This window comes from Lotus japonicus, chromosome 1, assembly GCF_012489685.1.
Source record: "Lotus japonicus ecotype B-129 chromosome 1, LjGifu_v1.2".
Classification (NCBI taxonomy): Eukaryota; Viridiplantae; Streptophyta; class Magnoliopsida; order Fabales; family Fabaceae; genus Lotus; species Lotus japonicus.
In genome coordinates, this window is record NC_080041.1 from 48,487,326 (window position 1) to 48,503,438 (window position 16,113).

A 16,113-nucleotide genomic window follows, 5' to 3' on the forward strand; every position below is an offset into this window, starting at 1 on the left:
TAACAATGAAAATAAAATGGCGATGTAACAAAAATGTGGCGAAAAATAGTGGTATTCCGACACGTCGCAAAGCAAACGATAAAAACGGGCGACAAAGTTGCATATTAAAGACATTTTGACTCAAGTTACTTGAACCTCATGTCTTGGGGGCATGTGGACTGGGCGGGGCATACACAATGCTCATGCCCGCCCAAGAGTGAAGACAACCACGGCGGGAATCATCGACGCAGCTAATATCTTTGCCTTCCCTTAGGGGGACCCACGAGCCAGCTGGAAGATTCTTCTTGATTTGTCTTATATGTATAGGAATTTGGGCCCTGGTTGTCAGGCCCAAATATAGGAAAGGTCCATATCATGACCACCCCCTCTATAAAAGGGGAGGTCATCCACTTGTACGAGACCAACTTTTCAGCATTAATGAGAATATTCCTTTTATGGTAGTTTTGCTATTTTAGTGCTCTGCTAGGGTTTATTTTTTGTCTTTCTCTTACGTAAGCTTGCCCTAGTACAGAACAGTTTCAATATTTGGATTGATTTGCTGCCTAGATTGTATATTATGTTTCATTTTAGATCACATTTTATATATATTATAGTTTGGGCAGTCCTTACTTGATCATGCAAATTTTTTGTTATAGTAGTTGGATTTGAGTATTGTTTAACTTGTTGTAAAGCTAGTACACAAAGTTTTAAGGTGATATTAGTTTCAGTTTCAATTTCCTGTAAATCAGAACCAGTTTGCTTTTCATTGAAAACTTTCTGCAAAATTTGCATGCTGATAGTTCTGACAATAGTGGTTTCTTTTTTGTTCATAACTCTTGTTACACTTACCGTATTTGAGTGTCAGTCATTTTGTTGGAAAGTGAAAGAACTAACCTTCAAAGTGGTACTAATTTATATACAGGTTTCCTCCGCCCCCCCAGCCAGTACCATTTATTATCCAAAGTCAATCTTGATTAATGGTTTTGCATAATTCACATGCTTATTGGTTTCTAGCAGCAGTAAAAATTTCATGCATAACTTGGGTTAGACACGTTGTAATTGAGTCCCTATATTTTTAGATTCCTATACATTTATCAACCCACAAAAATTCAGAATTTATCTCTGCCAATCAATGCAGTTTTTTCCCCTTTCAATTCAGTATATATTCTGCATGTTTTAGGTTTTAAAAGAATCCACTCATTTTATCATTGGTTTATTTGTGATTATTAAGGACAAACCTGTACAATCAGAAAGCTGACACATGCATATAAAGTTTTAAATTTTCCCCCCTTCCATTTATTATCAATCCTTATTCAAAGTCTCTGTACATTCTGCAACATTCATTTATTTTAATACAAATGGACTTGTGCATGATCATTGTATGCTAGATCATCTATTCATTATGACCATCGTCACTCGATTGATGATTTTTGGGTCTTTGTACAATGAAGAGTGAAATAAAATCATTTTTGAACACGATGTTCTTCTATCTGCTTGCTTTTCTTTCTATACACTTATTCTAGAGAAGTCTTCAATGTGTGGGCCTTGGATGTGAACCTTTAAGTCTACTTCATATGTCATGTGTTTTGTCCTTGTCTTGTATCTTTCTGAATAGTTGTTGTTACAGCTCACATGCTATTTTGAGGATGTTGAAAAAATAACAATACCTATAATAATGATATATTGTTTGGTAACTTTGATTGTTGTCATGAATGGGTAATGGAGTTAGATCTGCTACATATAAGACTTGTGATAGATTGGAGTCCTATCCTAGGGACATGGTAATAATATGATGCTTTTCTGTGATGATGTGTTGTATCTGGTGATTATATCATTTTGTCTACCACATGAAAAATTAAATAAAAAGACTATTGAATGAAATTGTTTAAATTTAATGTCATCTTTGACTTCCCTAACTAAGAGTCGATTGTGTGGTCGAATTGCTATCTTGATGTTTAGTTAGAAAAATCCACTTTAAATATATATTAAAAGTAAGCACTTACATAGGTCAACTTATAATCAATTTACTGTGAACTACGTAACTTTGAGTTCTCCATTGCAGTATATGAGACATAGGAGCAGGATTCACTCGTCACATTAAAATTAAACTTTACTTATTGGACATGGAAGTCTGGATCAAAAATACACTTGGAGGTGTTGTTGTCCAAAAGGCCTTAAGGCAATTAGACTCATAACACCCAACCTTATACACCATTGTTGTGCCTTACAACTATCCATTGTGGGATAGTTTGAACAATCTTTTTTGGTTTCAACAATCTTCCTAGCTTTTCTGAATTAAGACTCTTATTCTATTGCTTACAGTGACTGATTAAGATAAATCTTGACAAAACAAAGGAAGGATATAGGCATTGGTATGGACTTAAAGAATGCACAACTTCATTCTAACTTACATAGTTTAACATTTAGGTAGATCAGCAGGTGGTGGGAGAAGAGAAGTTGAAGGAGTTGGTCCATTCTCAACTAAAAAAACTGTGGTTAGTCCCCAAACGTTATGATCATCCACATGGCAATGCACAAACCATGCCCCTGCAAAACAATAAAATATATATAATGTGCTACCTCAGCTAGATACAGAGATTATTACCTAATCAAATTATCAAAACAAATGCTATGTGTTTATTATGATTTTATCATGAATCTTACCTGGATTGTTTGCTTGAAATCTGATTGCAGCCCATCCTCCAGGAGGTACAGGAACCGTGGTGCTTATTTGAGGATTCACTAAATTGTACTTGGCTTTGTCCAATATGGGATTGTAAATCCCAAAATCTTGAGCCAACACATGGAAATTGTAGCCGTGAATGTGCATTGGATGACTCTGAGCATTCAAAACTGCTGTGTTTTGAAACACGATTTCCACAGTTGAATTGTACTTGAACCTCTTCACCTTGGTTGATTTATGCGCAAATGTGACGTTCGGATCCAAAAAGATTTTGGGATTCACGAAATTAAAAGGATTCGGAGGGTAATCAGGGAAATCGTCAGTGTACACGCCACTCACATTGTGGTAGAATGCCTCCAGTATAGAGTACCCTCTCCCTTCTGGAAGCACAAAAGACTCATTGTTCAAGCTTGCAGAGAACTTTTGATTGAGTGGACCTGTACAATTTTCATTAACGGGGCACCTTAGCATGTTCATGTTAACAGTGATGAACATTTCCTCATCTACCTCAAGTGGGACAGGAATCCAGTATGGGGCCTTCACATTGCCCCGGATGCTAGTGAAGAACTTTGTAGCTATTGCTACGTCAGTATGCAGTGGCATTAGTGGCATCAAGGGCTCTGAATCTGATGATGCTTCGTAACCGTCATAAGAAACGATGGCATTAGTTGTCGTTTTATCGATGAGATTCTCTAGCTCACCAATGACAAAAGGATGCGCAGCCATGTAGTATGAGCCTCTAGGTTGGTCCGCGGTGAAAAGCACATCAGCACTTTGGCCGGCGGCGAGGATGACGATGTCGGTGACATAATGTTCGGTGTATGCGGCATCCATAGCAACAACTGTCAAGTTGTGATGGGCTATCTTGAAGAAAAGGTTGTTATTGAGCGCAGTGTTGACCATTCGCAGCAAGTAAGTCTCTCCATGTTTCACCTTAAGCTCATATATCTCTAAAATATGATCAAACTATCATATATTAACTATATGCACATATACAATCATACAAAGTAGTTAAGATTAATTTTCTAAAATGCATAAATAAAAAATAGTATTTATAGACTGAGGATTGCTTGCAACACTCACTTTTCAATACTTTCTTATTGATTGGCGAAATTTCATGTAGGTCCTACTAATTTGGAGCGAGGCTCCTAGTTTTAGTCAACCTTACATGAATTTCGATCAATTAATGAGTGTTGAAAAGAGACTATTACTTCTACAAGACCATGTTTTAAAATGCAATAACACTTTGAAGTTTCTGATCATATGTCAAGTTATATGGATGTTGGAGAAGGAAGCAACTTACGAATTTGTGAACAATTGAAGAGATCACCGGGTAAACCATTGATGGTGAAACCAGTAGATGGAATTTTATCTCCTGTGGCAAGTTCTTTGCTGAGAATATCCTCAACATCTCCCTCATACCAATCACCTATATTTAAATAAAAGTTCCTTATCATCATGCAATTTAATAATTTTGTGTACTAATTCTACAATTATAATGAGAAAAGGTGTGTGTGTGAGAGAGAGAGAGAGAGCAATAGTGAGAAAAGTACCTAGTATTATTGGTACTTGCTTGTAGGGTGTAGGAAATGGAAATCGACCCGAACGAGGGTGAATGATAAAAGCACCATGAACTGTGGCACGTAACAAATTAGCATGAGCATGCCACCATAGAGTTCCTTCTTGTTTTGTCACCTTGAATTTGTATGTATAATTTTTGCCAGGAATAATTGGGCATTGAGTTATATATTCCGGACCATCTGCCCATGCACTGTAGAGTTGGGTCACTCCATGCCTACATGAAAATGTTAGTCATTAATTAAAAAGGTTAAAGCAAATTTTTAGTGCATAGAATTTCCCTCAATAACAAATCAAATCAATATAGAAACTAACAGAAGTTCTATTCAAACTTCTAGTGCATAGAATTTCCCTCAATAACAAATCATTAAAGGAAAATTTTGTTGATGAGATCAAGAAAATCGAGAAATGAAAAGTGTAAATGTGTGTTATTGTTTGGGCTTAATTACACTTTGGTCTTTTTTGTTTCAGGAATACATGACGCCTTTAGTCTCTATAGTTTCAATTGTTCGAATTATATCCCTCAAGCTTTCAGAAAATGGTTCGAATGTAGATTTTTCTTCCAATAACTAACAAAAGAAGTTGATGTCAGTCAAAAGTTAATGTTAGCTGTTGAATGACAAATTAATATCTAGAAAAAAAATGGTTCAAATGTTGATTTGTCATGACTTTGGGTGATTTAGACAACTATAATTTGGTGTGCTTTTGACTTGAGTATGGCATACTAGATTGAAGTAAGCCAATTTTCACACCTTAATCTGACATTTGTAGAATCTTTTTAAAAACCTACATTTTATATGATATTTAATGAGTCATGTACTTATATCTAAATAAGCATATAGGATTAAATATTTCTATAGATGAAATATTTTATCATATTTTGATAAAAATATAATTTAATAACAGTAGTATATAATAATAAATATTATATTATTTGTATTTTTCTAAATCAGCCAGGCTCTAAATTTGTAAGACTTTTTAAATGATCTGCAAACCGACTATTTAGTTTAGTAAAATTTTAAAATACCTTTGACCTAATTTATTTGAAAAAAAAGATTCATGTAAATTAGGCCAGTAATAGCCATGCATGTGATGTGTGACATATATCTACCCCTAGGATGGAGATCAAGTGTTCTTTGATCTTATTTGGTGTCCTCCTCTCATCAATTAATCTTGGCTAAAAAGCATTTTTGCCCCCTGATGTTTCAAGTTTGTGCAAATTTTGCCCTTACTCTATATTTGTTGATGTTTCTACCCCTCATGTTTTCAAACAGTGCACCGTCTACTCCTCCGTCAGTCAGACGTTAAAAAACTAACAGGATGAGCTGATTTGGCTTTTTTTTTATATATTTTTTGGACTTGCCACGTGGAAATTACAAGTGAAATTGGAAAAAAGGGGCATGAGAGATTCAAATTCAAGACCTGTAAGTAGCAAAACATGCATTTAATCAGTTCAGTTACATACATAATCGATATATACATCAAGCAAATTTAATTTATATCATTTCCTTGAACATCATCAACTTCATATGCTCCTCTTCATCTCTCCAATCCACTCAGGAACCTCTCATGAGAAAGCCTGAACCTCTCATGAGAAAGCCTGACTGACGGAGGGGTAGACGGTGCACTGTTTGAAAACATGAGGGGTAGAAACGTCGACAAAAATATAGTAGGGGCAAAATTTGCACAAACTTAAAACATCAAGGGCCAAAAGTGCTTTTTAGCCATTAATCTTTTAAAACTCTAAACCGCCATAGTGTGCTACAAACCAAATTCAGTGATTAAAAAATTGTGATCTTCTGACACATTCAAAAGTTTATTGAGAGATAAAAAAGTATTATTAATTCAAGAGATGAGATAAAACTATGAGATAACATGAAAGCTTTGATAAAAAGACAAAGGAAAAATAGAAAAATATTAGGACTCTATGAGATAATGTTTTGATCGGAAAAAAAAAAAACTATATGCATGTATGAAATAAATAACTATTAACGTATCAAATAACTAAGTTAACATTATCCAAAATGATTACCAATGAATGGTGATATTGTAAGGTGACTTGTTGACTACGTGAACAATGACGGTGTCACCGTCGATGACATTTATGGTTGGTCCAGGGTATTGGCCATTAACCGTGACAATCACTTGCTCATTGCACAAGCGTATGACACTCTTGTTTTGAACCTGCATCACATTGAATTTCCAATAATAACATAAATGTCAATTAATCCATATGAAATTAAATATATATGAAGAGAAAGTAGAGAGACGTGTACTTGACAAATTTATGACACAACACAATACACATGGTGTGAAAAATTGCTGACTCTAGCGAGTACATGTATTGCAAGTGGTTAACATAGGTGTTAAGGATATTTGTTACTTTTTTTTTATTACAAGAGGAAAATGTATATTAGTTTTAATTTTTAGGTTTTTATATTATGGGTCAAGTAAAATCTGATATATAAGTTAAAAAAATTATGTTCAAATTAATGTTAGCAACTAAGAAACATAATATAAATGACATATACAAAATATTAATAAGTTGTTTTGGATTTAATTTGCTAATTTCTCTTGTAAAAGAGTTGAAGAGCACCTCTTGTGCTTTTGATCAAATTCAATCTTGGCTTGGTAAAAAAAAATGCTAAATATAAACAGTAACGACATAGTTCATGCTTCTTTTCAATTGTCAAATTTGGCTTTTGACTTTATATCCCATTTGACTTTTTCTGATCATCTAACCATGTTTGGATTGGGTACGTGCTGGAGGGACTTGTTCCTCTCTTATCATCTAATTTATCTAATTAATGCATTTGAGAGTTATCGTAAAAAAAAAACATGACTCGTGAGTTGACTAATTTTTTTAACATGATCCAGATCCCACTATAGAATTGTCCATAACACTAAAAAGTAAAATTAGTATGTGAGTATTATTTGTTCTCTTATTCAGCCCTAATAATAGTCATTATCTTTATATTGTTCCTAAGAGAATCAGAGTTGTATCTTTTGGCGGGGGTTCTTTTCGGTTAGGTTGGGTGCCCACCTAAATTTTATCTGTGAGGGATGTTTTCAGATTTTTTGAGTGATGAATTTCTTTTGTTGCCGATACAATATTGGCAACAAAATATGACTTTTGAGAGACTGAAATATGACTATGACAAAAAGTCAAAAACACATAAACTTATAACCTTAACTCGAACAAATAAATATAATTCTAAATATTGTAGGAACAAAATATATATATATATATATATATATATATATATATATATATATATATTTAAGCCAAAACACTCTATAAATGTTTATCCTCATTTCCAAGGGTACTTTTGTAAATGATATTTTGTGCAAAATGCATGATGTTTATCATTATTGCACTCATATTTCAATGTATTATAATACTAACCACCTTTATTTTATTGAAAATATTGCACTAATTTCCCTAAGATTTATTATTGTAGCACCTAATATCAATATATTATTCTTATAAAAAAAATCCATCTATTACTCTAAATTGTGTATAAATGAGAGGAAGTCAGTGAATTTCACTATGCAATAATGATAAACGTGAGAAGGTGTTGGTGCAATTTGCCCTCAGATTAAAAAGACATTAATGAAGAAGCTCAAGTAGAGCAAAAGAAAGTCAAATGTATATATGCCATCCTTACAGTGAAAGTGTGCTCCACGATAGCAGCCGAAGCCATGGAAAAAGATAGAGGAGCATAAACACACACTAGCAACAGAACGAAAAGCTTCATGTTGAAGTAACTACCCCAGACAGATAGGAACTAGAAGCTTTTATCTGAAATCAACAGGTGGAAGTAATTAAGTACTATAGCTTCATGTTGCTGTGATACAATCATATCATATATATATGGAGATAGAGGTGCTCGCTGTTTCCATAATGCTACAGTACTCCATGATAAACCATTTATTAATTGGGTACATGTAGTGATCATATATGATTAAAATAATGCAACTGTCCGTCCCTGATAAGTCATTTATTAATTGGGCTCGCGTCATACTTTGGCAGATAGTCTTATAATAAGAAGGATTGATCACTTAGAAACCTTACAAAATATTTCTTAAAAAAGACAACATATAGAGTCAAAAACTTAGTAGTATACGCAAGGCAGCCGTTTTTGAATTTAGACTTTGTTAGACTTTTAATTAATATTTTATTTTTGGTGGAATAACTCAAAAGACAATAAGGGTCGTCTGGTACACCGTATTAGACATGATGATTGTATAAGCTTATGCAATACATTATGAGTTTAATTATTCATTGTTTGGTGCTAACTTTGTATTGTATAAACTTATCTATCAACCCACCCTTAACATCAAAATGATGTATTATTTAAGCCACACACCATGTAGGCGATGGATAAGGCCTGATAAGATTTAACGTATACGCCGCCATCACCACCACCCTCCACTGCTTCCACCACTCACCCTCCACCACCACTACCGCGACCGCAACCATCCTCCATTGTCGCCGCCACCACCCTACAACCACCACAACCACCGCCCTCCACCACCACCACCAACCACTGCCACTGCCACCACCACCCTAAATCCACCACAACCATTGTCCTCCTTTACCATCACCCTCCATTGTCGATACAACCACTATCCATCCTCCACCACCGTCACCATCACCACCACCGTCCATAGTCGCCGCCACCACCACCACCCTACTACCACCGACACAGCCACACCACAACCACTGTTCTCCTCCACCACCCTACCACCACCAACACCCTACTGCCACTACAACGACCGTCCTCCTCCACTACCATCACCACCACCACCCTACCGCTGCCCCCACCACCACGCCCTTGACACCATCACCGCCACAATCGACAACACTATCCAGGGATTGAAAATTCTGGACTAAATGCGTAAGGAGTCCAGCTACCAACTGTGCTATAATTTGTTGGTAATTAGAATAATGAGAAAAATAAGTGTAACATGAGGACTTCCTGACTTCCCAGGAAGTCACCCAACCTAAAACTTCTCTAGCCCAAGCACACTCAAAACTTATTTGATTAGCTTAAAAACTCTTTTAAAGTGACTAGTAATGAACTTATTTCAATAGCTAATAATTTTTTTTAAAAGACTTTTAATAAACTACTTGAAGTAGCTTTTAGCTTAAAGTTTATTAAATTTATTGTCATATTTATCCTTATTATTTCAATAAGATTTACCATTATATATATATATATATATATATATATATATGTATGTATGTAAAGGAGACTTAAGGTTTTGCATGTATTAAATGCATTAAACCATAAAGCTCCCATACATTTATATTAAATATATTAAAAAATATAAAATATATTAAAAAATGAAAAATATTTATATAATAAAAAACTATACAACTACTAAAATTAAATAACAACATTCATAAACTTAAAATTGACTTGGGCTTTGCATTTGACAAATATTAAAAATTAAAATTAAATATTAAATATTAAATATTTTTTAATAAATAATTTAGATAAAATACTTTTAAAATAAAAAATTCTATTTATCAATATCTATCTATCTATATCTTTATGTATTTGTGACTTTGCTTAAAGTGATTGTATGACTACTAAAAAAATTTCTTATTGCAAAATAAATGTTTAGCATGAAATAAGTTATGTGATATAAATAACAATAAGCTATGTGATATAAGATCATTGTCATGCTCATTTAAATACAATAAACTAAAACTCTTGGTTTCCAGTAACCACCATTTTAAAATAATCAATTTCTAAAAGGAATTTTGTAATTTTATAAATTTAATTGCTTTAAGAATAAATTTAAAAATGAAAAACTTCCATTCTCCATTATCCGTTAATGAATGACTCATTCTTAGAGGTGAGTCTTTTCTTCTTCCACTACTCTATGGCCATTGAGAATGCAATTGAAATTTCATATAATTGAAACTCCGCTTATAAAAAAAAAATTAATACGAAGTAATAATAATAATTGAAACTTCAACCAATCCTTTCGTCTTCAAAAATTCTTATTATTCTTACTCTCATGCTATTTAAGCTAATTATATCAATTACCAATTCTTCATGTTTTTATTCATCCCCTTCTCAACTTGCGTTGTCAATTATTTGTATAATATTCAAGCTTTTTTTCATATAATTAGAAAAACTTAAAAATAAGCCCGTGCAACGCACAGGTTTAATTTCTAGTATCCTTTTATATTTTAAAAAACACGAGACATTAATTATGGTATTTTTCATTTAGACTCATCTCCTATGTATTGTCATCGTTGTGCTCCCCTCTTAAAGTTTTGTAATGTATAGATATCAAAATCTTAATTTTTTTACCATGAATAAAAAAAATTCATGGTCATTATAATTATAATTATAATTATCGTATATAAATATAATAAAAGGGCAAGACAAAGTTAATTATATTATGTGCAATTTTTCTTGTTCTTCTACTATATCGTCATTATGTAGGTCATAGGAAACGATTTTTTTGATACCCCAACTTGGTAGATCAAGCCCCCCTAGTCGACAAGTTCTTTCATCATACACTCTTCAATAATCCTGATATGATCAATTTTTTTAGCCCCACCTAGTTTTATCCTCTTTTTAAATTTGTTTTCCATGAGTAAAAGAACTTATTCATCCATGTTAAAAATTCTGAGAACATCGTACTCTCACATTAATATACACGATTCCCCGAAATTGAATACAAATCAATCAAAACAAATGCTTATTCACTCACCTACCACATTCAAAGGTCAAAATCTCTCAAGAGATCAAGAGAGTTCAACACCAATACACTTAAATTAAAGAACCAAAGGAAGGAAAGAAAAACTAAATTTCATTCAAACTCAAAGTGTAACTGAAGGGGAGAAAAGAAGAAAAAAAGAGAAATTAAGAGAGATAGAAAATAAAAATAAAAAGAATATATGAATAAATCAAATAGCTCAGGTAAAAGATACTCCTTGATACGCTTTTACCTAACCCACCATTTGTCTCCGAATGATAGCTCAAGTGGTAAGAGCTAAGGACATAAGGGTTGGGTGGGGTAAAAGGTGAAGGATCCCGGGTTCGAACCCGGAAGATTAATTTACTAACATTTCTAACAACTAACATTTGCTATAAAAAAAACCTAACCCACCATTTTCAACTTAATACGCCCAATAGACCAGGCAACATTCCAAAAGAGCATCCTTGAAAACATAAACACCCACTAGCAAACAAATTAAAGATAACCTCATTCGAATCCATCCATCTCTCTGTAATGAACAGGCCTAAGATTAATCTAAAAGCACCACCTCACCCTTTGTGTAACAGATCCAAAACATTCAAACTAATCCCCAAGAACCAATCTCCAAGCAGCTGTCACTCCTAAACCTCCAAAGGCTTCAAAACTAGCATAAAAGTAACAGTGTACCACAGCAAACAAAGGACCAATCTAAAATTATTATTACTAAAAATAAAAATAGAGAGAAGTAAAAACAAAGAAAAATTCTATCATACTCAAATTTCTAAGAGACTTGCATATAAAAATGAAAGACAATGACATTTGTTTTGAATAACAAAAGCGGCCGCGGCTTTTCCTGCATCATGCGAGATTGAATAAAAATATGTTTTGCTTCTTCATGTGGGCGATATATATATATATGTATGCATGCAAAAAGCCAAATGTCAACAACAATTTTAAAGTAACACTTGATAAAATATTGAAATGGAAATAGAGACGAAATAACTATTTAAATAAGCCAACCTCATTTGACTTACCACAAGATGAGTTGACTTAGCTTGGATTAGCTTACATATTGCTAGAGTCAAGAAGACGTAATCTTTTCTCGACTCACTTTAAGTTGGTGGGTTACATGAGTTGTCTCACGAGGGTTAGCTCAAGTGGTAAGAGTTATGAGACATAATTAAGGGTTGGGGAGGGGAAGGTCCAGAGTTCGAATCCTGGAAGGAAAATTTGAAGGAATTTTCTAACTTACTAACAACTAACTACTAACATTTGCCTATAAAAAAAACATGAGTTGTCTCACGTGGTTTAATAAATTAGAAAATGGTTATATATATATATATATATATATTTCTGGTCTCTTTCTAAATAAAATGAGTTTTAGGCCTCAGGAACGTCTTATGTGAAGTTGACAGCGCTGATCTGGTGAGGTTCCTATCGGATTCCATTAGCTGCCACTTCCACGTCCATGGGCTGTTGCTGCATGAGATTCATGAACTCTTAAACAGAGGTTGGGGAACGAGACTTGCCGGGATAAGCAGAGACCAGAACAAGGCAGTTGATTGCCTTGCGAAACATGCTTCTTCCTTGCATTCGCTTGGGGTTTCTGCTGTAGACATCCCCTTCCCGGAGCTAGAGGTCCTCTTGTTGAGTGATTCTCTAGCAATCCCTTAGTCTTGTTTTTGTCTTGTTACTTTTCCGATGCACCAAAAAAAAATTCTATTGAAGATTTCATCGCTATGTTTATAAGAAATATTTTTTTAAGATCCTCACTTTAATTTGACCTCAAGCCACTTGTTTGCGTGTCTAGCGAACTTTCTAGCGACACCACCTATCTTAATGAAGCTTTTTTTTTGAAACATAACTTCAATACTATTAAGAACCAAACAGTATCGAGGTCAAAATGTCTGCAGAAACAAGAGAGCTAGCAGCTAGAGGAACCTCCTTAATCCACACTAAACCGACGAATGAGGAGGCATTCCGCGTTAGAAAATTCGCAACGGAATCACCCGAACGACGAACAAACAAAAAACGAACAACATCAAAATAACGACAAAAGCAACACACTCTCTAATAAGAACAACAAAATATGATCCTCCATTCGGAGGCTTCTTCCAACGCTGGAATAACCGAAGGCAATCAGTTTCAAGGTATAAAGACTAGAAACCCAACTGAACCGCGAGCACCATAGCCCATCGTAAGGCCAACACCTTAGCCAATGCAGGGGCAGAATCCATGACGGGGTACTTTGTCGCCGCTGCAAGCACCGTGCCTTCCTCATCCCGGACAACCATCCCCACGCCTGCGTCTGCATATGATCTGAAGGAAGCATCGAAATTCAGCTTAAAAACACCCGCATCAGGCCGCTTCCAAGTGGAGTTGCTGACCACCGCCGCGGGAGGAACATGGTGTGCGGGCGGCTACAACCAGCCAAGGGCCTGGACACGTTGCAGCGCCGCTTCACAAGAAAACCGGTGACCCACAAACACCGCATGATTGCGGGCTTCCCACAGTACATAACAACCTGTTTGCCACTGTGCAATCCCCTCTAACTTTGCACTATGCATAAAATTCTACAGAAAATCACCCACAGCTTGAAACCTGTCCATCCTCAGAGAAAGTGAGAGCCATAACCAGAGTCTTCTTCTGGCTGGGAAATGGAACATCAAGTGGTTCACGGTTTCTGCTTCCAGCTCGCACAAGCCACACACGACATCAACATCCATGCCCCTCCGCTGAAGCACATCACGCACGGGGAGATAATTCAAGCACCACCGCCACGCCACTTCCTTGCAGCGAGGAAGCATGGGGCTTTTCCAGAAATTCTCCCAAAGCTTTAGAGGCAGCAAGGTCCCAGAATCTGAAGAAGAAGCTGTTCCAGTTACTACCACGCTCCTAACAAACGCATACCCAAGCTTAGTGGTGTAATTAGCATCCAAGGAAGAAGGCCAGTAGAGTGAATCAGACCCACCATATAAAGGCAAAGAAATTGCCAATATTTGCTTTGCTGTGTTAGGATAGAAAGCAAACTAAATCAAGTTCCTATTCCACTGGTGACTTTCAATTAAATTTGCCACATGGACAACACCCACATTTGAGAGAATATCTCACGGTAATTAACCGGGCACCTCATTGGAAGCCAATTATCACTGCGAACAAGCACACTACGACCATCTCCAATTCGCCAACGGCTACCCCTTTCAAAGATCCACCTGGTGCTCAGAATACTGGACCAAACATAGCTAGGACGATACCCTTTTTCGCACCCTAAATAGAGCCATTAGGGAAATAAACACCCCGAAAAACATGAGCCAAAAGAGATTCTGGCTGAGAAAAAATCCTCCACCAATTCTTTGCAACCAATGCTGAATTAAAAGCCGTAAAATCGCAGAAGCAAAGTCTGCCCTCCATTTTTTATTTGCATAGCTTATCCCATACGAGCCCAATGCATACCCCTCCTGGATACATCACCGCCCCAATAAAACCTGGAGACCATACGCTCAATATCTGCACAAATACCATTAGGTAGCATAAAACGAGACATAACATAAGATGGAATAGCTTGAGCCACCGCTTTATCAAAACTTCCCTTCCCACCCAAGAAAGAGATCTCTCTTTTCACCCCTTTAATTTTTTTCCAGACACGATATTTTACAAAGTTAAAAATTTGAGACTTAGACTTACCAATAATGGTAGGTAAACCTAAATATTTATCAAAGCTTTCAACCGCCTTAACTCGCAAAAGCTGTTTCAGCTCATCCAAATGATTCTGAGGCACATTTCGGCTAACAGAAAGCATTGACTTATCATAATTGATCGTCTGGCCTGAAGCACGCTCATAGACCGCCCGGATGTTTTTCACATCCATGGTCTTCTGATCCGTTGCTCGGGAAAACAAGATACTATCACCTGCAAACAACAAATGAGAAATAACAGGCGCATTCTGCGCAATTTTAATGCCACTCAAAGTAGATGAAACAATAGATTTTTGTATCATTGCAGAAAAAACTTCCCCACACAAAATAAAAATATAAGTAGAAAGAGAATCTCCTTGCCTCAAAACCCTCCCAGGAATAAATCCAAATTCATGATTGTCATTAAGCATAACAGAAAACTCAACCGTAGTAACACAACTCATGATTAAAGTAACCCATGAAGGTGGGAAACCCATCTTATGAAGCACAGATGCTAAGAAAGACCATTCAACTCGGTCATAGGCTTTGGACATATCAAGTTTCAAAGCCATAATGTAATTCCGGCCAGAAATTTTCTTCTTCATATAAGGAAAGCACTCATGTGCAACAAGAGCATTATCCGTAACCAACCTGCCTGGAACAATAGCACTTTGAGATTTGCACATTAAGTTAGGAAAAATAAGTATCAACCTATTTTCAATGGTCTTAGTGATAATTTTGAAAATAACATTACAAAGGCCGATGGGCCTAAATTGATTCGCATGCACAAGATCCTTAATTTTCGGAATTAATACAATAAGAGTTTTATTAACGCACCTGGAAAAACCGAACCCTGCAAAACCTGCAAACAGAACTGAGACACCTCATTCCCAATGATGCTCCAATATTTCTGATAAAATAACGCCGAAAAGCCATCCAAACCCGGAGCCTTTGTCGGGTGCATCTGGAAAATTGCCTCCTCTACATCCTCTTTCGTAAACGACTCAGATAGGATACCAAAATGATTAGCGGTGATCCTCCCGGCCACAAGATTAGTCACCTCCTCAATACCCGAGGGATTAGAGGAAGTAAATAAGTTGGTAAAATATGAGGAAAACACCCTAGAGATATCCACATCCTCCACAAATGTAAGTCCCACATCATCCTTAATAAACTCAATCAGATTCCTCTTCCTCCTCTGACTCTCTTATGGTGGAAAAACCTAGTGTTTTTGTCCCCACTTTTAACCATGAAGCTCTACCTCTGGCTCCACCACACTTCATCCTGCTCAAGCAACACATCAAGGGCACCCTCCACCTCTTTGATCTCACTAAGGACTTGTTCATATTGCACCTGTCGTTGAAGATCTTGGAGAGCTACCTTCTTCTCCGAGATCTTTTTGGGAAGATCCCCAAACTTTTCCTTTCCCCACCTCTAAAGAGAGCCTCCAACCTCAGAAAATTTAGACAGCAA

General features: G+C 35.8%; 1 protein-coding gene across 1 annotated transcript; it reads right to left on the reverse strand.

The window, feature by feature from the left end:
- Nucleotides 1–2,071: 2,071 nt before the first annotated feature.
- LOC130741454 (laccase-7-like) lies at nt 2,072–8,096 on the reverse strand. Its single transcript, XM_057594406.1, has 6 exons — nt 7,909–8,096; nt 6,273–6,424; nt 4,216–4,457; nt 3,966–4,091; nt 2,644–3,612; nt 2,072–2,526 (listed from the first exon to the last, which is right to left on the reverse strand). Exons 1-6 carry the CDS (start codon nt 7,996–7,998, stop codon nt 2,396–2,398), a joined length of 1,710 nt encoding a protein of 569 aa, XP_057450389.1. The 5' UTR covers nt 7,999–8,096; the 3' UTR covers nt 2,072–2,395.
- Between the last annotated feature and the right edge of the window lie 8,017 nt (nt 8,097–16,113).

Excerpts from the sequence above, each read along its gene's own strand:
- LOC130741454 (XM_057594406.1), bottom strand. The coding sequence starts at position 7,998 with ATGAAGCTTTTCGTTCTGTTGCTAGTGTGTGTTTATGCTCCTCTATCT. Across the intron at positions 4,458-6,272 it reads TACAATATCACCATTCATTG|GCATGGAGTGACCCAACTCT; the intron begins GTAATCATTTTG and ends ATTTTCATGTAG. Across the intron at positions 3,613-3,965 it reads CTTCAATTGTTCACAAATTC|AGATATATGAGCTTAAGGTG; the intron begins GTAAGTTGCTTC and ends ATCATATTTTAG.